This window comes from Camelina sativa, chromosome 8 (assembly GCF_000633955.1).
Source record: "Camelina sativa cultivar DH55 chromosome 8, Cs, whole genome shotgun sequence".
Taxonomy (NCBI): Eukaryota; Viridiplantae; Streptophyta; class Magnoliopsida; order Brassicales; family Brassicaceae; genus Camelina; species Camelina sativa.
The window spans coordinates 14,347,596-14,372,904 of record NC_025692.1 but is presented as its reverse complement, the minus strand read 5'-3'; the positions used below and the strand labels follow the sequence as shown (position 1 = coordinate 14,372,904).

The following is a 25,309-nucleotide window of genomic DNA, read 5'->3' as shown; positions in this document are numbered from 1 at the left end:
GCTACTCACAAATTTTTCCTCCCTTTTTAACATGCATGCAAGCCATTTTTAACCCAAAATTATGCAAGAAAAATATTGCATGTTTAACTCATCAAATCACCTCATTTGTATTCTTTTTAATCAGTTTAATTTCTTAAAGTTTTGCATGCATATTCATCCATTTCGGATTTGATCATGCATGCAACCTCAACCATCATTTTTATGCAAACAATAATTTTTCTTCTCAAGATCTCATCTAGATCTGACTTCACTCCCATCTTTTTAAGCATTCATGTTCATTTTAATCCACTTTAAGACCACATGCACTTAAATGAATGAATGATAGTCTACTCTTAGATCTTAGCTTAGTTGACATGCAAATCTAACAAGAAGAACATGCAACGAACAAACAAACAAAGAGAGATACATGAGCTACAAAGCTCATGCATCCTCCAACACACACAAAACCGCAACTCACAGTGATTTAGGCAGAGATTCGATTGAGTCAAGCTCCACCACACCGCAAATCCGACAGCACTTCGCCTCTTCTTCAGTCTCTAGCTCCGGCAAACTCTCTCTCTCTCTCTTCCTCCTCTTGATTGGAAAAGCTCTCAACTCTCTCTCAAAGCTCACTCGAAAATTGGACAGAATTTGGGCGTGTTTTATTTTTGGTGTTGGGTTGCAAATGAGGCAAAGGGGAAGTATTTATAGGGAAGTTTCATCCTCCATTGCATGCGACACATGGGAGAAGAGAAGCAACACTTGGCGAGGAGAGTGGAGCATGTGTCGCCACGTGTTGGCTGCGTAGCCAATCACGCGCGTGACGCCCACTCTCGCGAGTGCACAACACTCACTCGCCCAAGACTCTTGGCATTTCTACCTTATTTTATTTGCTTTGGCCAATCATATTAAAACATGTGGCAACGCAGAACTTATTCCCCCTCTCCTGTACGCATAGTGCCCACGGTTTGCATGGCTTGGCCACTGTCGGTACTATCCCTTTTATGTTTGTATGGTATGTGATATCCGACTGGGTACGGTCCTTGGATAGTTTTTCTCGACCTTACCTCCACAGTTTGGTTTTCTTATCAGACTTGTCTCCTTTACTCCATCCTTCCTCTTGTCCCGACGTACTTGGTACATACCATGAATTACCTGCGACAGTTCCTCGGTAAATTGGCTGGTTCATCGGTACACGGCCATGTTAATTCCTTCGTCCGTTCGTCGTCCTTTCTTGTTTCTATCGCGGTGGTTCCTCCATTTCCCGACTTATAGATTTTTCTCCATAACTTTCTTGGTCGTTCTCCTTTATTTTTCCTTTTCCTCCTTTCCATGTTCTTTCCGGGTCCTTTTTAGCAAAATTTTTCTCTGGGTCCATATCCTTTAATACGGGTCACTACACCACTGACACGTTTGGACCCATTCACCATTGAGCTATAACCGGGTACAGCCCGAATACCCAAAGCTCCGTACCGGATGGCACCAGCGGAGATGGCTGAATTAAAGAAACAGTTGGGTGGTCTTGGTATAGAAGGGGTTTTGTCAGACCAAGCAGTTGACCATGGGGTGCACCAGTCCTCTTTGTGAAGAAAAAGGATGGAACCTTTCGTCTTTGCATTGTTTACCGGGGACTGAATAAGGTAACAGTTAAGAATAAGTACCCATTGCCAAGGATAGATGAGTTGTTGGACCAACTCCGAGGAGCGACATACTTCTCAAAGATCGATTTGGCCTTTGGAAAAAAGAGATTGGGTTCTTAGGACATGTCGTGTCGGACAAAGGAGTGTCCGTCGACCAGGAAAAGATACGGTCCATAACAGAATGGCTTAGACCGCAAAATGCCTCAGAAATAAGAAGTTTCCTAAGACTGGCCGGGTACTATCGGCGTTTCATGAAAGGATTCGCAAGTATGGCCCAGCCACTGACCAAACTTACGGGAAAAGACGAACTGTATGTATGGTCGGCCGAGTGTGAGCAGAGTTTCTCGAAGTTAAAGGACATGCTTACGGGTGCTACGGTTTTAGCCTTACCTGAACCAGATGAACCGTACGTCGTGTACACGGACGCGCCCAGACGGGGAATAGGATGTGTGCTAATGCAGAACGGTAGAGTGATTGCTAATGCTTCACAACAGTTAAGGAAGCATAAAGCAAACTACCCAACCCACAACTTAGATATGGCGGCCGTAGTGTTTGCACTAAAAATTTGGTGATCCTACCTGTAAAGCCCCCGATCCGTTCACACAGCCGGACTAACCGCGGGCCGGCCCAAAGGACGTTACCCTTGATACCTACACGGCATTATGATAGCCCGGACTGATCCGTACCAGCTCCACTTGTCCGAATTACATATGAAAATAATCGATTTATTATATAGTATAATGTTTACATTTCATCAAATACAAATTAAAAACGTTGGATCCGACTCGAATGCGAAAACGAATGAACAAACAAAATATGGACTTTGCAACACAGCACGAAAACATCCTATCCGATCCATTAAACTCGATTCTACCCTCTTAAACCCATGCAAGAAAAAAAATTGTGGAGAAGGGTGAGTAATCTAGTATTACTCAGTAAGTTGGGCAACCTTCTAACATGCTATCCTCCTATAACATGCTATCTCAACCCATCCAACTACCCCAACTACCCCACAATCAAAGCACACAATGCGGAAGCACAAACAAGCAGGCAAACAAATACACACAATCAAGCAAGGAACAAACAAGACACGACTCGTCTAATCCTTGACTCTAACTTGGCCTCTACGCCACTTCACCCGCAATCACTGCCAAGGTGGAAAAGGTTAGCAGTGTATCAAGATCACTTGACCACCCTAGTCACCACACCGTCAGGGATCCATGCCGTGACCGATGCTACCAACTCACCCAGGGATATAACAATCAACCTAGGGAAAACAACTCCACAACCCAGGGCCCATTGATCCTCTGTTCCGACCCAACACTCTTCCGCGTTGATACCACAAAGGCAACAAACCGGACACCCCCCAAATTCCTCCGCGTTGTTACCCCAAGTAAACAACCGGGCATTCCATGCCGCATCGTCATGCGGTTCGGGCTAGTAGCTCGCTAGGCACCAAATCTGTCCTGCCATGAGATCCCTCTGGATTAGCTCACCGAACAGTTTCCACACATGTCAGGAACATAGATCAATCATCTTGCTATGAGCTGAGACGTTTAACTGGAGAACTAGCAAGGACATCACTTAACTCTAGGACTTAAGACTCCAAGAATTAAGCACAACCATACGACACCCAAACATGCTAGCGTCACACGCAAGAAACAATCAATCACCATAAACAAGGCTTAAACCGCAAGAAAACAATCAAGCAACATAAGAAAACAATAAACATGCATGCATCCTATATGCTCCCAACCCCAAAGTTTTAACCTCAAGTTAAATGTAAAATTTTGCATGCATCTTAACCCCCATATTTTTCACATGCATGCGGCTCTTTCCATCCCGGAGCTTCTCGCATGACTTAAAAACAACATTCCACGGTCTGATCACCCATCAACACCATGAGATTATATTTCTTTGGTTTTGGGTACACATGCGGCTCTTTCCTCCCCGAAGATTCTCGCATGGCCTCAACAACAACCATCTTTCACAATTTAGAGGTTAAGCTTTTCCCTTTTAAATTTTTGAATCCTAATACGGCTCTTTCCACACATGATATTCTCGTATGGACTCACCAAAAATAGTATCCCCTCCACTAGACTGATCTCCCATCAAGTCTAGGGATTTAACCTCTCCCAAAATTCATGCAAAAATTAAAATAAAATTTAACATGCATGACACACCCCCAAATTACTCGATTTTAAGTAACAAAAATCTTACTAATTTTTCCATCGATCCCCATGACCGAGAAAAACCCAAAATCGAACATGCAAGGCATTTCACTATTGCATGTGATTTTTAAAATTATTTTCCACTTTTGGAAAAATCTCAAAACCCCCAAAATCAATCATGAAAGGCATTTCACACTTGCATGAGAGTTTTTTAAAAACTATTCTTTCACCCCAAATTATTTAAAACCTTTCGATCTAGCATGCAAGGCATTTCACACTTGCATCTAGTCTAAGAAAAAGCAATTCTTCCCCATGAATGCCTAAAACCCCTAAAAAATCCCTCTTGTATTCATGAAACCTACCAGATCTATATGCAACAAGGAATAATGCAACACACAAGGGCCGATGCAATAGCTAGAGAGCTAACGCACCTCCCATCAACACATCCACAACTCACCTTGGCTTTGAAGACCTTTGGCTGATTGGGACTTCACCACACCACGCCGATCTGACAGCACTTCCCTTGATCTTTAGCTTCTCTCACCGCCGAGATCTCCTCCTCTTCTTCCCCTTCTCTCGAATATCTCTTGATTTTCTTCACAAAAGCTTGAGAGAAAGTTTTTGGCAAGGTTTTGGTGTTTGAGAGAGTTTTGGTCGAAATGAGAAGCCAAGGGGGGGATATATATAGCCCCTTTGGTCGACTCTTGACTTAGGCAAGTGGCAAATTTCTCTTGACACGTGTCAATTATTTTGTATGTACTCTCTCCACGCGCGCGTGCATCTCAAACGCTGGCGGAGAGAGCTTAATCATGTGACACGTGACGTCTCTCTCCCATTCACAGACTCTTCCGCTTTCCGCATCCTTCCGCGTCTCTCTTGCGTCCTAAACTCCTGCACTTGTCCGCAGAAACAACCCAATCGTCTGCAAGTCTACTTCCTCGGCAGTCCCCGGTCCTCCCGACCGTGACATCGATCTTTCGCGACTTTCTTCGGACCTCTCGTCTGTGACACTAGATTGTCTCATCCATCTTCGGACCTCCCATCCTATACGTGTGATCCATCTATCGTCCGTCGTACATTGACCTTTTGGTCGGTACGTGGCCTTTCTGATCCCATGGTCCGTTTTACGTCCTTTGTACCATTTTCCACGGCCATTACTTCCCTTTTTCCTTCCTTTGGTCCTTCCACCATCTTCCTTGATCATTCATCGTCTGATGAACCGGATGTCCCAACAGTTCACTTTCGTTCTTTGGCTCTGGACCCTTCCGCGACTTGGTAACTTGAAACACAAGTTACTTAGGGCGTTCTCGGAAATTTTCTTTTCTGTCTTTCCGAGACATCTTTACGTCCTTTGCACACGTTCTTCGTGTCTAGTACCTACTTCGTGATACAAGTCATTATATTCTACCCCCCTTAAAAGAATTCATCCTCGAATTCTAGCGTCTTGATCCCCTCTTTGTGATGTCCATGACTTCTCGTCAGTTGCGTCTTCCTTTGAATATCTCCATGACCACCGTCATAATTATCACCCGCTGTATTTATTACCAATACAACAATAGCTCGATTGACTTGCGTCATCAAAGCTTCTTCATCTCAAACATTTTTTTCTTCTGGATCCCTACTTCTCTAGGTTATGAGTTTCTTCTCCTCATAGCTTTACTCAACACATCACCTTCATGTCCGTTTTTCTCACTTTCCGGTACGTTTTGCTCTCACCTCTTAACTTAGAGCCTTTTTCTTAGTCGTTATCACGAATCCGTGCGAATTTTTTCACTCTTTTTCTCAAGCTGGTTCATAAGAACTTCCTTTGGTACTAGACTCTTTACATAGAGTTTAAGTGCTCGATCCATGATCTTCTTGCACCCTCTTTCTTGCCACATTATCTTCTTGCACCCTCTTTCTTGACTTAGTCGATTATCGAATAACACTAGTTCGCTATTTCAGTTTCTAAACCACTCTCTTGGTTTAACCTTTGCCTCTTGTCCCAACTTGCCTTAGCATTCTCTCTTTCCCAACATTGAATTGCCCTTCCCGGATCAATCGTTCGACCTTTTACATTTTGCCCCTTGCAATAATGTCTTCTCTCATTTTCTCTTTTTCCCAATTTGATTGTCCCTCCCGGATAAATCCTTCGCCCTTCTCTTAGAGATTGCCTTCGCGACAACTCTCTTTTCTCTCTTTTTCCTCTAATCCCATTCACTTAAACTCGGCTCAGCGTCTCCGAGTGTCCTCCCGATCACTCTCATGCTGTCTCGAGTTTGTCAGATCACGTTTCTATGGTGTTAGGTGAATCCTCAATCAAACATGCCAAAACAAAACAAGCTCAAACATTTGGTTAGTTATGAAATCTATACCAACATGCAAGCTACCACACACAACCGCAATCAAACAATCACACAAGGGGTTAGAAAGCAATCACACAACCACAACCAACAAGGCTACACTTAGCACTTTTTCCTTAACATCTTATACCAAAAGATAAAAGGGTTTAGCTTGCTACCAGGTTCAATATCTATTCCTCAAGACCTAGATAGAATATTACACACCAAAAGGATATAATTTCTAACCTTCCCCAAAAGGTTTCCACAACACCCTATAACATGGCTAACAGGTGCCTACGGTTCTCTCAAGAACTTACACATCCTACGGTTGCACTCGCATTGTTCAGGCGACAAGTCAGCACTTGGTTCAGTAGGCGGGTTCACAGAAGTCGAGGCTGCAGGCTCCGGAGCTTCACTCTCACTTGGTCCACCTTCATCCGTCCTCACGGGTCTGGTCCGACAGTTTGGTTGTTGACGCCCAAATGCACCACACTCCCAACACACTACCATATATCCCGGTCCTGGAGTGCACAAAGCGGCTCTCCAGCAATAGCGAGCTCGGTGACCACTCTCACCACACGCCGCACAATGGACCGTGTTCCTTATTTGCACTCGGGAAGGGTTAGTCACTCGCTTCCTGGCTTGTGCACGGGTTCTCACCATTCCCCTCCGTGGTCGTATCTCCTCACGTTCCAGAGGTCTGATGATATCACTCATCAGCCTAGTCCGCTTCTCACTCGGCTGTCCTTGTTCCAGTCGGACTATTTCCTTTCTCAGCCGGCCCTCCTCGGCTAACCTCTCAACTAACTCCATCATAGAGTCCTTGAGTTCTTGGACCATTCCTTCCACTATCTCATCCCTTGATTCTTCGTCAGGTACCATCTCTTGGTTTCCTCTTGGCTCACCATTAGCCTTATCTGCTTCACGTTTCTTGGTTATATCATTATCCTCTTCAGGTTCACCCCCGACTTCTATTGTACCACTTCTCGCGTTGGTATCCTCTTGATCTTGGCTCGGTTCATCCTCGGCCATAGGTACAGGGTCATCCTTTTGTTCTGCCTTGGCCATACCCTCTCGTTGACCTTCCGGCTCCGTCTCACTCAATCTCAATTGCATCATCAAGGCCTCGTTGTTGATTTCCACTTCTAGCAACATTGGATCCTATTGGCCCATCCTCCTTGCCGCATCTCTTTGGTTCTCAATGTTTGGAGCCTCCACACTCTGGTTTTGATCATCACGGTTTTGGTTTGCCCTCATCACTGGGTCAGAAACCGTCTCTCCTTGATCTGGAACTAACATTGGTACTGCCACGAGTTTGGGTCGTGTACCCTCTCCGGTTGATTCTCTTGGCCTCCTTTTTCGTTTCGACAATGAGGGTTGGTACGCCCTCCTCGTCACTGGACAACACTTCCACGACTTCCATGTACTCCTCCTGGTCACTATCACTTGAGCTAGAGTTCCCATCACCCTCAGCTACATTCTCACTAATATTGGCTTCACCGCCATCATTGAGTTCAGGTCCACCGTTGGTTTCATCTCCGATCGGCTCCTCACCATCAATCTCTCCCATGATCTCGGCCAACATGTTTGTAACTCGGTTTCTCATTCCTTCTCTTTCATCTTCCGGTACTGAATCCGGAACTGTCACTAACAAGCCACGTCCATCAATGGTGATTTGAATTTGGAGTGGCATCTCGGCCCACACTGCCGCTGCCTGGTAATCCCAACCATTGTTGACCTCCTCGTCATCTCCCAAACATTCGGAAGGATCAGTCTCAATAGACGGGTCCATTCCGTCACCATTATCCTCTCCACCATATATCCGGTAGATTCGGACTCAACACGTTGGTCCACCTCCTCCTCATAACCATCCAACAAACCACTAACACCCCAATAGTGCACACGGGTACTTTCCGACTCCGTCGAAAGATAGCCGTTATGTGACCTTGGCTCCTCCTGCCCTGAAATCTGTCCTCCTGAACCAATGCCACCATTCACGCTGCCTGAAGACATTTGCAACACCACCACCACAACAAGGTTACCACAAGTCAGTCTAAGGTATTCCTCAAAACTTAACAAGCATAATGAATCGATTTCTAAGTATTGTGTGCGACTCATTTACTCGATAAAACATTTGAAAAGCCCAAGTAGACACGGGTTTCTCAACCCGTTCTGATACCACCCGTTGTAATGCCTCCGATCCGTCCACACAGCCAGACTAACTGCGGGCCGGCCCGAAGGTCATCACAATCAGACAACTGTTAGCAATCCGGCCAAGGTTCCACAAACGAATTAGGTTCCCCGGCCAGTTCACTGGCAGCCATCTATCCACTACTTACATTCCCTAGGCTTTTCAACCCTTGGTACATACGCGGCATTATGCTGGCCCTGACTGATCTGTACCAGCTCCACTTGTCCGAATTACATATGAATATAATTGATTTATTATATAGTATAATGTTTACATTTCATTAAATACAAATTAAAAACGTTGGATCCAACTCGAATTCGAAAACGAATGAACAAAGAAAATATAGACTTTGCAACACAGCACGAAAATATCCTATTCGATCCATTAAACTCGATTCTACCCTCTTAAACCCCTGCAAGAAAAACAATTGTAGAGAAGGGTGAGTAATCTAGTATTACTCAGTGAGTTGGGCAACCCTCTAACATGCTATCCTCCTATAACATGCTATCTCAACCCATCCAACTACCCCCAACTACCCTACAATCAAAGCACGCAATGCGGAAGCGCAAACAAGCAGGCAAACAAACACACACAATCAAGCAAGGAACAAACAAGACAGGACTCGTCTAATCCTTGACTCTAACTTGACCTCTACGCCACTTCACCCGCAATCACTGCCAAGGTGGAAAAGGATAGCAGTGCATCAAGAACACTTGACCACCCTAGTCACCACACCGTCAGGCATCCATGCCGTGACCGATGCTACCAACTCACCCAGGGATATAACAATCAACCTAGGGAAATCAACTCCACAACCTAGGGCCCATCGATCCTCTGTTCCGACCCAACACTCTTCTGTGTTAATATCACAAAGGAAACCAACCGGAGACACCCCAAATTCCTCCGCGTTGTTACCCCCAAGTAAACAACCGGGCATTCCATGCCGCATCGTCATGCGGTTCGGGTTAGTAGCTAGCTAGGCACCGAATTTGTCCTGCCATAAGATCCCTCTGGATTAGTTCACCGAAAAGTTTCCACACATGTCAGGAACAAAGATCAATCATCTAGCTAAGAGCCGAGACGTTTAACTCGAGAACTAGCAAGGACATCACTTAACTCTAGGACTCAAGACTCCAAGAATTAAGCACAACCATACCACACCCAAACATGCTAGCGTCACACGCAAGAAACAATCAATCACAACACAAGACTTAAACCGCAAGAAAACAATCAAGCAACTTAAGAAAACAATAAACATGCATGCATCCTATATGCTCGCAACCCCAATGTTTTAACCTCAAGTTAAATGTAAAATTTTGCATGCATCTTAACCCCCATATTTTTCACATGCATGTGCCTCTTTTCATCCTGGAGATTCTCGCATGACTTAAAAACAACACTCCAATGGTCTGATTTCCCATCAACACCATGAGATTATATTTCTTTGGTTTTGGGTACACATGCGGCTCTTTCCTCCCCGGAGATTCTCGCATGACCTCACCAACATCCACCTTTCACAATTTAGAGGTTAAGCTTTTCCCTTTAAAATTTTTGGGTCCTCATACGGCTCTTTCCACACATGAGATTCTCGTATGGACTCACCAAAACTAATATCTCCTCCACTAGACTGATCTCCTATCAAGTCTAGGGATTTAACCTCTCCCAAAATTCATGCAAAAATTAAAATAAAATTTAACATGCATGACACACCCCCAAATTACTAATTTTTCCACCGATCCCCATGACCGAGAAAAAGCCAAAATCGAACATGCAAGGCATTTCACAATTGCATGTGATTTTTAAAATTATTTTCCACCCTTGGAAAAATCTCAAAACTCCCTAAATCAATCATGCAACTCAAAAATGCCTTGCATGAGATTGTTTTAAAAACTATTCTTTCACCCCAAATTATTTAAAACCTTTAGATCTAGCATGCAAGGCATTTCACACTTGCATCTAGTCTAAGAAAAAGCAATTCTCCCCCAAGAATGCCTAAAACCCCTTAAAAATCCCTCTTGTCTACATGCAATCTACCAGATCTACATGCAACAAGGAATAATGCAATACACAAGGGCTGATGCAAGAGCTAGAGAGCTAATCCACCTCCCATCAACACATCCACAACTCACCACGGCCATTACTTCCCTTTTTCCTTCCTTTGGTCCTTCCACCATCTTCCTTGATCATTCATCGTCCGATGAACCGGATGTCCCAACGGTTCACGTCCGTTCTTCGGCTCTGGACCCTTCCGCGACTTGGTAACTTTAAACACAAGTTTCTTAGGCCGTTCTCTGAAATTTTCTTTTCTTTGTCTTTCCAAGACATCTCCACGTCCTTTGCACACGTTCTTCGTGATACGGGTCATTACAACACCCCCGAACCATCCCTACGGCCGGACAAACCGCGGACCAGCCCGGAGGTCATCACGAGAGGACAACTGCCCGTGATCCGGTCGAGGTTCCACCAACGAATTAGGTTCCACAGCCAGTCCACTAGCAGCCGCCTACCCGCTACGTACGTACCCTATTCTTTTCAACCACTGTGGCGTTGTGCTGGCCCAGACTAGACCATGTACGATTTCCACTTGTCCGAATATACATGAAAATATTTTGATTTACTTAAGTATAATGTTACAAATCAAAACAAAAATACTCAAGTAAAACAGTTGGATCCATTTCGAAGAAAAACATGTTACAGGAAACATAGGATTTTAATTAGCAAATAACACAGCATAAAACATCCTATCCGGCTTCCGAGCTGCCCAACTCTACCCACTTAGTCTTCCCTGCAAGAAAAAAATTATTGGAAAGGAATGAGTAATCTAAGATTACTCAGTGAGTTGGGTAATTCTCTAATATGAAATCTCCCACCCAACTACCCCACTACAACACACAATCAAACACGCAAATGCGGAAGCGGTAACAAGCAGGCAAACATCACACACACAAACAAGACTAGAAATGACCAAGACTCTTGACACTTCTAGACTCATATCCACTACGGGTAATCACAATACCAACATAACCACACCCGCCAACCCTACAATGGGTATGAGTGCTAGTAATGCAACAAGACAGCTTGTACAAAACTAGACTTTCCACACACACACAACCTAGGGCCCTGTGAAATTCTGTTCCATCCCCTCACACCCACTCCGCGTTGAAACCACAAAGGTTACCAACCGGTTCATCACTTCATTGCATCGTCATGCAAAAAATTGGGCTAGTAGCTTGCTAAGCACCGAATGTCCTTGCTAGGAGACCGCAAATGTTCACTCGGCGGACCATCTTATCAATCTTTGGGGATAGAAATCATTTACTAGTCCAAATATAAAATTATGTGAACTAGCTAGACAAGTACTAAATTCTAAGTCTATTGATTTTATGTGCTAAATTCCACATTATAAATAGGTCTGGCACATTTCTTAAGCAAAAAACACATTTCTTAAGCAAAATACAAAAACCGTTGGGACCATCAAAATTCAAATAATACCCATTACCAACCCACGTTTTTGATTTACTCATCCATAAGTAATTGACCACATGGATATGTATACTTATGTGTATTGAGTTTTCCGTTTTGATGTCATGGATTGGTTGCACCGATATAGAGTACATCTGAATTGCCATCGGGGTAGAGTTGTGTTTGAGAGGCCCAGAGCAAGGAGTTGGTTTTATGAGGGAGTGAGGCCGACATCAGGGAGTCTGGTTATCTCAGCTATGCAGGCAGAGAAAATGATCTGAAAGGAGCGTGAAGCGTACTTGGCTACGATTTCGATGCCAGAGTCTGTGGGGCAGGTTGGTGTGGGTGAAATTCCTGTGGTTTGGGAGTTTAAGGATGTTTTCTAGTTGTTGCAGGGGTTACCACCATCTTGGTCTAATCCCTTCACGATTGAATTGGAACCAGGGACTACGCCATTTTATAAGGCACCCTACAGGATGGCTCCAGCAAAGATGGCAGAGCTGAAGAAGCAGTTGGAGGACTTGCTGGACAAGGGATTCATTCATCCTAGTACTTCACCGTGGGGAGCGCCGGTGTTGTTTGTTAAGAAGAAGGACAGAAGTATCTGCTTGTGTATAGATTATCGGGGTCTGAACCGAGTCACTGTGAAGAACAAGTACCCTCTCCCGCGGATTAATGAGTTGTTGGATCAGTTTAGGGGTACTACTTGGTTCTCCAAGATTGATTTGGCGTCAGGTTAGCACCGATAGATGAGGTAGATGTCGGGAAGAAAGCTTTCAGGAAGAGGTATGGGCACTATGAGTTTGTGGTGATGCCCTTTGGTTTGACCAATGCACCAGCTGCGTTTATTAGGTTAATGAACAGCGTATTCCAGAAGTTTCTGGATGAGTTTGTCATCATCTTCATCTATGACATCCTAGTGTATTCCAAGAGTCCTTAGGAGCACGAGATCCATATGAGAGCAACTCTGAAGAAGTTGCAGGAACAGAAGTTTGTTGCTAAGCTGAGCAAGTGCAGTTTATAGCAGAGGGAGATGGGTTTCTTGGGTCATACTGTTTCTACAGCAGGAGTGTCTGTAGGTCCAAAGAAGATTCAGGCCATCAGGGATTGGCCTAGATCGCGGAACGCCATAGAGAACAGGAGTTTTCTTGAGTTGGCATGGTACTACAGGAAGTTATGTGAGGGGTTTTGCAAGTATCGCACAGTCGATGATTAAGCTGACATGAAAGAATGTTTCCTTTTTGTGGTTGCCGGAGTGCGAGACGACTTTCGAGAGCCTGAAGCAGATGTTGACGAGTACACTAGTGTTGGCCTTGCTCGAGCAGGATAAGCAATATACGTGGTGTATACAGATGCTTTCAGAGTTGGTTTGGGATGTGTGCTGATGCAGGAGGGAAAGGTTATTGCCTATGCTTCGTGGCAGTTGCGGAAGCATGAGGGCAACTACCCTACCCATGACTTGGAGATGGCAGCTGTAGTTTTCGCTTTGAAGATTTGGAGATCTTATCTTTATGACGGAAAGGTACAGGTGTACAGATCATAAGAGTCTGAAGTATATCTTCACTAATCCTGAGTTGAATTTGAGACAGAGGCGGTGGATTGAGTTAGTAGCAGATTCTGATCTGGATATAGCTTACCACCTCGGTAAAGCTAACTTGGTAGCAGAGGCTCTAAGCAGGAAGCAGGCGACGTCTGCTCAGGAGCAGGATATGGAGTCTCTGGTGAGTGAGATCCGAACTTTGAGGTTATGTGCTATCTCACAAGAGCCATTGGGATTGGAAGAAGTTGACAGAGCGGATCTACTGAGTAGAGTGCAGTTGGCTCAGGATATTGATGTGGGGCTGGTGAATGTCTCTAAGGCTGAGGGTTCAGAGTATCAGGTCTCTACTAATGGGACTATCCTGGTGCATGGTCAGGTTTGTGTGCCCAAGGATGAGGGCCTGAGGTAGTAGATTCTAAGAGAGTCTCATTAGAGCAAGTACTCTGTTTATCCTGGAGCGACCAAGATGTACCGTGATCTCAAACGGTATTATCACTAGGTCGGGATGAAGAGGGATGTCGCTATCTGGGTATCGAGGTGTGACAAATGCCAGCTAGTGAAACCTGAGAATCATGTGCTAGGAGGTCTGTTGCAGAGTTTACCCATTCCAGAGTGGAAGTGGGATATGATCACGATGGACTTTGTGGTTGGATTGGCTGTGTCGCGGACTATGGATGCTATCTGGGTGATTGTGGATCATCTGATCAAGTCTGCACATTTTCTGGCCATTAAAAAGACTGATGGAGCAGCAATTTTGGCTAAGACATATGTTAGGGAGATTGTGAGGTTGCATGGTATGCCTGTGAGCATAGTGTCAGATAGGGATTTCAAGTTCACTTCAGCGTTCTGGAGAGCGTTTCAGGCAGAGTTGGACACTAAGGTGCAAATGAGTACTTACCATCCTCAGACAGATGGGCAGTTAGAGAGGACGATTCAGACTCTGGAGGACTTGCTGAGGATATGTGTGCTGGATTGGGGTGGTCACTGGACCGATCACCTGAACCTGTTAGAGTTTGCTGACAACAACAGCTATCAGGCGAGTATTGGTATGGCTCATTATGAGGCGTTGTATGAGAGGCCATGTCGCACACCTCTATGCTGGACTCAGGTGGGGGAGAGGAGCATATTGGATACGGTTTTTGTTCATGAGACCACGGAGAAGATCCGAGGGCTCAAGCTGAACATGAGGGAGGCTCAGGATCGGCAGAGGAGTTATGCTGATCAGAGGAGAAAGGACATTGAGTTTCAGGTGGATGATAGAGTGTACCTCAAGATGGCCATGTTGCGGGGTCCGAACAGGCCTATCTCAGAGACTAAGTTGATTCCAAGGTACATGGGTACTTTCAAGATTGTGGAGCGGGTGGGATCGGTTGCATATAGGTTTGAGTTGCCTGAGGTTATGCATGCGTTCCACAAGGTCTTCCATGTGTCGATGCTGAGGAAGTGTCTTCAGAAGGATGACGAGGTGTTGACCATACTTAACTCTTGAGGCGAGACTGGTGAGGTTACTCGAGAGGTGGATCAAGGAACTTCGGCGGAAGAAAATTTCTTTGATGAGAGACCAGTGGGACTGCAATGGTGTGTTAGAGGAGACTTGGGAGCCATAGGCGCGGATGAAGGTAAGGTTCAAGAAGTGGTTCGAGAAGCAGGTCGAGGCTTGAACTTGCCTAATCTTGGTCCCAGTGTTGTGATGGTTTGAAGACCGTGGCTAGAGCGGATGGAGTATTTCAACCCATCTCTCTTGATATTTGGTCGCCTAAGGATGATATTTTTGAAAATCGTCCTATTTTTTTTTTGTTCTAAGATAAATAAAGAATAAGAAAACAAAAAAAATTATACAATAAGAAAAGGTCCATATAATGTACGATGGACATAAGATGATTGAGATACGAAGAGGACATAATAAAAAACATATCAAACGGTTCGGGTAAGGTACTATTTTCAGTACATATATTTGAAAAAGTGCAGTTGTATACACATATGACATAACGAAATAATATTTAACGAATTTATCAAACATTTAGCAAATTTACTCAAAAGAAAAGCTGAAAAATATGATTCATGACAACATCCATATAAAAATATCCAAGATGCAATATAGAACTAGAGTTATACAAATTCAGTGATAGAGAAATCTGAAAGAAATTTTCTTTTAAAAAATGACGTCGAATTAAAACTGACAACTTCAAACCCAAAGACATATGGTAAGAGGTTTACCAAAGACATATTCTTCTCGGCTTTTTCTTTACATTTAGACAAAATCAGCATAAACTAGTTTGACTTATTAAACAATATAATTTCTCTTGTTAGACGCTTTCATAAACTTCTGTAAACAAATATTCTAGTTGTCGCAATGTGTACTGTATATAAACTACCTTCTTTAGATTACAATTCATTCAATAACATATCGGTTTCGAAGTAAGAATCGTACTAACAAAAGCTAAGTGTAGAACAAGAGCACACGAATTCAATCAACATGGCCAATCCTAGTAATTGGCCATCTCTTCTTATGTTGGTCTTGGCCTTGTACGCCATTGCTGCTCATACAAGTGCTCAATACACATACTCTCCACCATCACCACCACCGTACGTCTACAATACTCCATCACCACCTCCTCCATACGTCTACAGCTCCCCACCACCTCCTCCATACGTTTACAAGTCTCCACCACCCCCGCCTTACGTCTATAGCTCCCCACCACCTCCTCCATATGTTTACAAGTCCCCACCACCACCTCCTTACGTCTACAGCTCCCCACCACCTCCTCCATATGTTTACAAGTCTCCACCACCTCCTCCTTATGTCTATAGCTCTCCACCACCACCTCCATATGTTTACAAGTCACCACCACCTCCTCCTTACGTCTACAGTTCTCCTCCATATGTTTACAAGCCACCACCACCTCCTCCTTACGTCTACAGCTCTCCTCCATATGTTTACAAGCCACCACCTCCTCCTTACACGTACAGCTCTCCTCCATATGTTTACACTTCACCGCCACCTCCAAGCTATAGTTATAGCTCTCCTCCTCCTCCAAAATACTAAACAAACATATACATGATATATTCGTTTATCAGCCATCATATTCATGGAATTAAATATTTCCTTACTAAACTTTCATATATGAGATGTATTTCTTTGGTTACAACCAAGTGCATTTTGTTGTTTGATTGCTTCGTTTGATGTTGTTTTACTCACTAAAAATCCATGTACTTGATGTCCATCTTTTATTGTCTAATGAACTCAATGAATTTTATTTTAACAGATTGAAATAAATCTATTAATCTTCGGGCATCTCAAAGTTTCTCAACTATCATAGTTTATACATGAGATATATATAAACTATCAAATTTTCTCTCAACTATGGATTTGAAAACTTTTTCACTAAAAGATCCATACTCATAAGAAAACAAAGAAAATGTAGCGATAACCTATGTTTCCAAGGAAAGTTGATTATGTTTAAAATAATGAGATTACTTCTTCATACAAGCAATAATTAACCTATATTTTTGTTATTTTTAGAATACTTAAGTAAATATAATGATATCTCTTATAATCATAATCATAATAAGAATAATATCTAAGCTAGAAAAACTACAATTCGTCCACTTTTAATCTAATTCTAGTCCAAAAAGATGGTGACAAAAACAAATTAATTAAGTAGGCAGATTTATATACTATATTTTTATATCCTAAAATTGGGAAGTTGTATACGTCCCTATAACGACATAAAATGTTACAGAAAAAATCGTTTTCTATATAGTTAAACGAAGAATATAATCAATTGTTGCTAAAAAAAATATTGACAGTAAACAATGTGAATTGTCATTATATACTTAGTTAGATCAAAGTTATTCATTCTTATCTTTCAAATTAATTATAAAGAAAATGAAAAAAAAAAAAGATACATACCATGACATATCCATATTTCAAAACTACAAGATGTAATATAGAACTAGCTAGTGTATCCAAATCTGAATTGAAAAGTTTGGAAAGAAATTTTATAGTTTAAATTGAATTAGGAAGTTTATAGTTAGTATATGGTAAATTGGGCAAAGACTGATCCTAGTTGAACGCCTATACGGCAGCCCTATATTTAGGGTTTGAAACGCAAGCTAGGTCGATGAGAAGGAGAGGTTATGTAGCAGCCGAGGTAAAGTTACTTAAAGATCCGATCCCTGTTGATCTAGTGATGGCTAAAGTGACTAGTCCTCGTATGAAGAGCCACCAAAATAAAGTCCTTTGCCCAGTTAATGTTGAATCTAGAGTTCATTTGGAAGATGAGAAAGACACAAGAAGCCCAATTCATGACTTAGATTCGCTCCCTTTTGATCTAAAGATGGTTATACTAACTAGATTGCCTGCAAAGTCTCTTATGAAGTTGTGATGCGTGTCAAAGATGTGGTCTTCCATCATCCAAAGCCGAGGTTTCATTGATTCCTACTTCTCTATGTCCTCCAAGAAGAAGCAATCGCGGTTTGAGATGGCAATGCCTTCAGCGAGCTTTAGTTTTAACTCAGGATCGTGCACTTCTTTAGATGGCATTCTCGCTGTCTCTCGGAAGTTGCTCTGTAACCCTAACACGGAGCAATTCACTACGTTACCCGGTAACACGGAGCAATTCACTATGTTACCTGATAACACGGAGCAATTCACTAAGATCCAGTTATCGTGTGTTTTGATGTTAGGTCTGAGATGCTAAGTTTTATCAAAGCACCTAACATTGTCCTCCAATGGAAGAAGGATGCGATGTTGATAGATTACAAAGGGAAGCTGGCTTCCATTGTGAGATTCTCTTATTGTCAATTCACCAGTTTTGATTTATGGATATTACAAGACCGCAAGAAACATGTATGGTCAAAGCAAACTTGTGTTTTTCCTTTCTCTGTCTGGGATTATGTTGGGAATGTCAAAATATATTTTCCTGGCACCAACAAGGCTGGTGAGATCATTATTGCCACACAGAAGTTGTCACATGATGTTCTACCCTTCTACATTTTCTATTATAAGGTTGAAACCAAAATAATGAAAAGATTTAGTGTAATACCCCTAACTTTGAGCTAGTATATGGACGGAGGGCCACGAACGTGGACGTGCGAATGAGACTTGGAAAATTTTTCGAAAAGAAAAATCTGTTGGAGCCATCAGTGAACCAAGCCTTATCTGAAGGATTGATCGAAGAAAAATGGTTGAATTGATTGTTAAATCAAACCATAAGCGAGTGAAAGATTTCTATCGGCTACCTTCAAATATCGAGAAGGGAAGGACCGGCTATAAGTGGCAAGAGGCAGTAAGGATATGGGAAGATGATATGCATTCGGTCAAAAGACATGATCGAGTGTATACTAAAGGTTATGGAGTTGGCTATCAAGGGTTAAACAATTTGGTCGATGGTAAGATCAATTGTACCGAGAAAAATAGTTTTACCGAGAAAAAGCTGTTATGGCCGAGACAAGCGAGCGATGATCAAACGGGTATGGATAGGGGAAAACAAGGTTAGTAAGTGGTTAAGGACAAGCCACATTACATGTGTTTAGCTGTCAAAATCGGACGAAGAACTCTCGGTTCAGTTTTGGCCGCAAAGCTGCTTTGTCGTAGAGGTGCTTGTGGTGTAAGTAGCTGTGTCACCAGCTTGGAGTGTGCTGGCCACGAGGTGCCACACTTTTGGATGAGCTTGGTGTGTGTTGAGCGTAAGTTGGCGCAATCCTTAGTTTGGATAAAAATGGAAGAGGATAAGGATAAACTTTTTGATAATGCTTATCCACCACCTCGTGCTTGGCTTAGCTTGGGCACTAAGTATCCTCCCCCTATATAAGGCCACGAGATTCATTCATTAGTTCTCATCACCAAACCAAAATCCCACCCTTAGATAGTTAGTTAGATCGTTGAGCTTGCGGAGGCGAGTCAGATAGAAGTTGGTCGAGTCAAGAGTCGTGGTCAGGTTTCCAGTAAGTAAGTCCTGCCCTTAGTCTTTTATTCTTTTTAGAATATTTTTCTAAGTTTTTGGTTCTGTCCGAAGCTTAGATCCATCCTTGGAGAAAACTAGTCGGATCGAGATCAATAGGCGGGAAAGGGTAGATGTCGTTTTCTCGACGTTAAGGCCAAGGTGAGTACCGAAGCATGTGTAGTAGCACATGACTAGGATTTTATTTTATGTATGGGTTTAGGATTGAGGTTGCATGTTTATATTTGTGTTTGATAGTTAGATCTACGTTTTTATGTCAGATCGATTTGTTTGGTTGGTTTAGATCTAGCATCCTTGCTTGATCTATTTTTATTTTGTAAAGTGTGTGTGAGGTTTAGGAACTATACTTGGTATAGTTTGGAGATATATTTGTTGTTGTGAAGTTGCTTATGCAATTTTATGAGGTTAGACTATCTTTGGTATAGCCGTTATGCTGCTTAGTTGTTCATGGTCAATAATCGGTATTTATTGGCATGATAACCGAGCGTTGTGTGTGTTGTTGGTTAATTGTTTGTTTGATTGTTTGATTGTTTGATTGATTGATTGATTGATTGCTGTTAGTTAATCTTGTTGTTGCTTGATTGACTTGTTTATGTTAGTAGATCTGGTTGCGAGTAGTACTGACTTGATGTCAGGCTCGTAGTAAGTAGTATATGGTGTTAGTCATTTTTATGGCTAGTGCGTGGCGAGGTCGTGATTGTCCCAGCGGCTTGGAGCGGTTCCCTACCACCGGGCACTACTTGACGAAGTAGTAAATTTTGCTGTAAGGAATAGGTCCCTTGTATCGGAAGATATTACCTTGTGGGAAATCAGAATCGCATTATTAATATTAAAGGCCTTTAGGTTTGGTAGTGAGTAGTGTGATGGTTGTGGTGCCATTTTGTTTGTGTTAATTAGCTTTTGTTGTGAGTACTCTGTATGGAGTATGATTGCTTATTTAAGCTTGATTGTGTGTTGTGTGCTTGATTGTTGTTTGGGGGATTGGGTTTGGGGTTGTTGATTGTTAGATCCTGGACTCACTAAGTAATCTTAGATTACTCAAGATTCTACTTTTGTTTTTCAGGTAACCGTAGTTGAGAGTCCTTTTGGGAAAGCATGGACGCTGCACACCGGTGTAGAGTTTGTTGCCTTTGCAAAAAAATATTTGGAATATTTATTGTATAACTCGATTTGGGCATTAGGCCTTGGCGCCAAACGCGTATGTAATTTAAGGTATTTTAAAGATTAATAAAAATGAGTTTTTTTTATATTAAATGCCTTGTGTTCCACTCGATATTAGTCTTGTCCGGACTAACACAACTCGTGGACATGGTACGGGTTGAAAAACTTTAAACCGTGTTCGAGAGGAACGATACCCGCGGATGGACTGACTAAGGTGTTGGATTCGTTCTAATAACCTCAGTTGGATCGTCTACGGACATCACAAGTAACGCGTCTAATTCGTTCTTAGTCCTAGAACGGTTCGGGGGTGTTACAGTTAGGCTCCTAGGAATTGGAGACGATGAACCATTTAGGCGCTCTTATGGATTCGTTCACAATGGTGATTGTCTTGTTCGTATCGCAACTCAACATATCGAGAGTATTGCTTTTTTAAAGGATCTATGATTTAACTTGATTCACCAGTGATCCTCCTAATAGTACCAAACACCCAAAATTGATCATACTCCTCTTAACGGACTGTATAACTTATTGGCTATGGTGCTGGATTTGTTGCTTGTTATCGGCTTATTTGCTTTACTAGCATTATGGCTCCTGCTATGCATGATCATATTAACTGTTAATTGTTTATCGTATATCTAAAGGTCATTCTGAACTTGGTGTTAAATATAAATGAACAATGTGAAGTGTAACTGAATTGATCAAAAGCATGTCTCTACCATTTGGTTGATCAAAAGTAGCATTTGATAACTCATAGGCATCTGTCTGTAATATATGAAAGTCCAATGATTGAAACATACCATCAGTGTTCTAAGAAGAGTAACCTTAACGCATCTATTGTGTGCGTTCTTGTTTGGCTTGATATATATTGTTTCATGTAGTGTTTCACAACTCACCGAGTTAATGTAGCATTCCCAATTGGTAACCAGATCCCAAACTTCTGTGAAGAAATTTAACTGAAATTACCTGAACTTAAAAATAGCAAAAAAGATCAACGGAAATTTGTTATAGAGAGTATTGTATTCAGTCTTTTATGGAATTCGAGATGTCCTTTTTTGGACTACATATCTCTATATTTATAGTAAACTCGCGTTTAAACGTTTAAATTTTCCTATCATTTATATTTTCATTTGATAACTCAACCAATAGTAGAAACGATAGGACATTGCAAGAAAATCACAAAATTGGAAATCAGATTCAATGGTTTTTTCCGATGATAACTGGAAATAGTTCAATGTTTCTTTATAAACTATAGAGAAAATATAAGATTACAATATACGGTCTGATGACAAGATAAAATTCAACGCTCATTAGAACACTATCACGGTTGCACAAATTTGGCTAATATGGCCAGGTCCAGAATCTTGACGTCAAGATTATCATCTATCTTAACGATACCGTCTGAACCGTCGATTCCGATAAGCTTACCAGTAGACCCACGAAATTGCCCACCAACTATTTTGACACGGTCACTCTTCCTCGGAGGAACTATCTCCAGTTCGCTTGGGAGGGCCATTATGGTGTCACCTTCACCACTGGACCCGAGAGATACTTTACACGTTCCATCCTGACATTAAGTAGCACATAGGAAAACTCGGGGTTACGAAGGAGCTAATCATTCAGCTTAAACAGCATCCACAGTCAGCATCACTTCTAGCAAGATCACTTAATTTTTTTCCTGGTTTTGTTTATTACTAAGCTAGTAGTGTTTTTTATTGTTTTGTTTATAACCAAAAGCTGGAGTTCGGGAACGGCACAAGACTAACCGAAACATCTCGGATGACGCCCACATCGCTGTCCTCTCCAGCCTTGTGTATGTCAACCAAAATATCGGGCATGAACCACGCTTCAGCATCCCCACCTGTCGTATTAACAATAATAAGCTATGATAACCACCATAAAAATGAAACTTCTGAAGGGAACTGAGACAAGTAATATGCAAGGTCAGACTAAACAAATAAATTATCCTTCTAACTATAGTCTATACCCCAAGAATAGACATACCTATAACAGGAGACATGACATCCAGGCCGGTTCCTGGAGTCATTGGTTGTCCTCCAGGAGTTCCAGGTAAGTATGAAGCCGAGCTTGGTGTCATCGGTTGTCCAGGTGTCGATGGTAGGTAAGGGCTTGGGGCATTAGCTGCATAACAAGGTATGTGAGAAAAAAGACTGGCCAAACAAGAAGAGTCAACATTTTGAAAAATATTACACGCATCTTACCATAAGCTGAACCATGGTCCCTAGGTGTCCCTGCATCCGAGTAACTACCACCAGGAGTACTAGCCCATCCTGAGCCAGGAGTTGGAGCTTCATATGCCCGTGAAGGAGGACTTCCCGGCTGGAAACAAGTGTCAAATAAACAACATTAGTGCACAATTACATATGTCAGAGATATGAAGCCAATAGTAAGGTTAAAAGCAAAATCATAGATGGATAAATCTTACCTGATATTGAGGACTTGTTCCCCAAGATCCCGGATTTCCGTCTTCCCAGCTATCCCTGATCCATAATAACCATAACTTGACTTGAGAGATATACAAGTTTATTCTTTTAATCAAGATTTACAATTCTCAAACATGCATTAAGAATTTCTGGAAATAATTGAAACAATTGCCATTGCCATGAATATAAAACATAACAAACAAACTCACAACAGGATCAACGAGAAACATAGGGGAGATGAAAGAGAAATTCAACTTCAGATAATAGAAACGCAACAACAAACTTACCTAGATGGACTCATAGGCGTGTAAGGATTCCAAGCTCTATCACGCATGGGTGTCCTCATTCCATCATGGATGGGTGTAGCTGAAATTTACACAATCATCAAGGAGCTTAATATGTCAGGTGAACATATTACAGAGGAGGTGCCATAGCACATTAAAATTGAACTAGAAAACAAACCTCCAGAGTCCCGCATTGGAGTCATATAAGGATGAAGTGGAGTCCGAGAAGGATGCATAGGTGTTTCGCTTCCCATACTATACCGAGATGTATCTCTGTAGAAGTCAAATGATGTAATTCCTTCATTATAGTTGGAAGTCAAAAAAACAAATGAGATATAAATTAGTATATTACCTAAACGGTGTTGTCGCAACATTATCTGATATTGCATTCCGATCAACTGCATATACAAACTATTGTTAGAACTCCTTCGACATGTAGAAAGAAACCCACATGCGGAGAAGTGAATACAAGGGCTTGCCTGTCACAATCTTCATCTCAAGTTCTACACGCACTAAATTTCCTTTCACTTCTACTACAGGTCCCCTATACCCCTTGAAAGGTCCTAGACGGATTTTAACAGTAGTACCCAACAAAGAATTGTCTCCCCCTCCTCTTCCACCCCTATGCCTCCCTCCAGCTGCATTTAAAGATACAAATAAGAATATGCACAACTCTACGTCGCTAAGTTGTATAAGCATTTGACCAATTATATGCAAAGAAATATTGGTTTGAGGCAATGAATGATTATTTTACAGAAAAACTGTAGCCATATATAGTATAAAACATAGCCTTATTCGGGAGAAATGGTAAAAGCAACGGACAAGTAAAGAATACAAATCAACTAAACAAAAACTTAGGTATTCTTACTCATAACCAAAATAGAAAGTAAAAATATGAACATACAGTTATATCCGCCTCTGCCGCGCTGGAATCTTCCTGGAGATGAGGGTACTGGAGCAGGCGCCTTGAAATTGCCATACCTTGGAAAAGAATCACCACCCTAGAGTAGAAACGTGCTGGATACGGTGACGCTACAGTTTGATTAAAATATGAAAACACATGGCCACATTACAAGACACTTACATTTCTATTAGCACCAGAACGTGATCCACCAACAACAATGCATGATGTGCATTTAGCGCAGATAAACCCGGCATGCTCAAGATGATGTCGATCATATATAAATAGGACTCCTTTGTAAATATGCTTTACAGGACCTTGTTTACCCTAGAATGTACAAATTAATTGTAAGATTATAAAGTTGAGCGAGGTAACCAACAACAACCAGACTGCAAAGGTACTCACTTTGCTAGGACCCTCAATGACTCTGACATCATCTTTCACAGCAATAACATTTTTGTAGCGATCTTGAACATTAAATTTCTTCTCAATTTTGCATTTGATTTCTCTGAGTTTGACAAGAGCAACCTCAGGTCTGTCAGGAACCCCTTTAAGAACCTAGGGATATTAAAACAGAGTTATTCCTAGATCCATTGGGTGCATATAGCAAGAAAAATATCTCAAAAGAAGATTTTTCAAATTATAGCAGTTAAGGGTAGACTTATCTATAGTGGTATTGTTGAAAAGTTGTCAACTTACCTGAAAAGCTTCATTCTCTAGTCGTATAATTACTCCAAAACTCAGGTTACTGCATCAAATAGATAAATAAAGCTCTCAGACGGGAAATATGTTTCACTTCAAGGTATGGGAAATATGTTTCACTTCAAGGTAATTAGGCATCCCACTTACTCCAGAAGCACAAGATCATGAAGTTCATAGTCCCCAATTTTGGTAACACCAGTTGTCACTTCTGAGCTCTCAACAACATGATCAGCAAACACACGGACCTACAAAAATATTCTCTTGGGATTTAATTACCCTACTAGTAAGAAAGAAGCTCAATATATAAACAAAAGTTGGCTTACGTGTTCTTTGGTAGTGTCAGATAAAATGATCAGGACATGTTGATCAACTTTGACAACCATGCCCGTTGCTCCTTCATGGGTCCCAGAAACCACCTTCACATGATTTCCAGGTTCAAAGTACTTGCAGAGCTCTTTCTCATTTACAGCAAGAGGATCCTGCGACACAAGAGTAATGCTCGTCAATTTTTCATGGCTGGATCATTTTAGAAATTTGCAAGCAGTAACAG

General features: G+C 42.0%; 4 protein-coding genes, 1 long non-coding RNA gene and 1 pseudogene across 6 annotated transcripts in view; 5 read left to right on the top strand and 1 right to left on the bottom strand.

Annotated features, from left to right (window-relative positions):
* On the top strand, positions 10,361-12,704 carry LOC109125937 (RNA-directed DNA polymerase homolog). The gene is made up of 2 exons (XM_019228744.1): positions 10,361-10,560; positions 12,500-12,704. The coding sequence occupies exons 1-2, from the start codon at positions 10,361-10,363 to the stop codon at positions 12,702-12,704; spliced, it is 405 nt and encodes a 134-aa protein (XP_019084289.1).
* LOC104709529 lies at positions 13,230-13,713 on the top strand. The gene is made up of 2 exons (XM_010426125.1): positions 13,230-13,286; positions 13,354-13,713. The coding sequence occupies exons 1-2, from the start codon at positions 13,230-13,232 to the stop codon at positions 13,711-13,713; spliced, it is 417 nt and encodes a 138-aa protein (XP_010424427.1).
* LOC109126058 (extensin-3-like) lies at positions 15,680-16,575 on the top strand. Its single transcript, XM_019229131.1, has one exon. The coding sequence runs from the start codon at positions 15,781-15,783 to the stop codon at positions 16,348-16,350; it is 570 nt and encodes a 189-aa protein (XP_019084676.1). The 5' UTR covers positions 15,680-15,780; the 3' UTR covers positions 16,351-16,575.
* On the top strand, positions 17,429-20,875 carry LOC104709528 (annotated as a pseudogene).
* LOC109126052 lies at positions 19,164-20,486 on the top strand. 2 transcript variants are annotated; one of them, XR_002033127.1, is made up of 3 exons: positions 19,164-19,253; positions 19,330-19,411; positions 20,334-20,486. It is a non-coding gene; the product is annotated as an uncharacterized LOC109126052 (long non-coding RNA). The 2 variants fall into 2 exon arrangements; XR_002033126.1 differs by having other exon boundaries at positions 19,325-19,411.
* Positions 21,646-25,309, bottom strand: part of LOC104709527 (putative transcription elongation factor SPT5 homolog 1) — a 7,103-nt gene continuing 3,439 nt past the window's right edge. The window contains exons 5-19 of the mRNA XM_010426124.2: positions 25,083-25,238; positions 24,907-25,004; positions 24,757-24,805; positions 24,463-24,615; positions 24,241-24,384; positions 24,061-24,157; positions 23,636-23,794; positions 23,509-23,554; positions 23,335-23,429; positions 23,160-23,238; positions 22,875-22,929; positions 22,651-22,768; positions 22,433-22,570; positions 22,195-22,289; positions 21,646-21,995 (exon numbers count right to left, since the gene is read on the bottom strand). Of these exons, the coding sequence (XP_010424426.1) occupies positions 21,750-21,995; positions 22,195-22,289; positions 22,433-22,570; positions 22,651-22,768; positions 22,875-22,929; positions 23,160-23,238; positions 23,335-23,429; positions 23,509-23,554; positions 23,636-23,794; positions 24,061-24,157; positions 24,241-24,384; positions 24,463-24,615; positions 24,757-24,805; positions 24,907-25,004; positions 25,083-25,238 (1,728 nt within the window). The 3' untranslated portion in view covers positions 21,646-21,749. The remainder of the gene's footprint in view (positions 21,996-22,194; positions 22,290-22,432; positions 22,571-22,650; positions 22,769-22,874; positions 22,930-23,159; positions 23,239-23,334; positions 23,430-23,508; positions 23,555-23,635; positions 23,795-24,060; positions 24,158-24,240; positions 24,385-24,462; positions 24,616-24,756; positions 24,806-24,906; positions 25,005-25,082; positions 25,239-25,309) is intronic.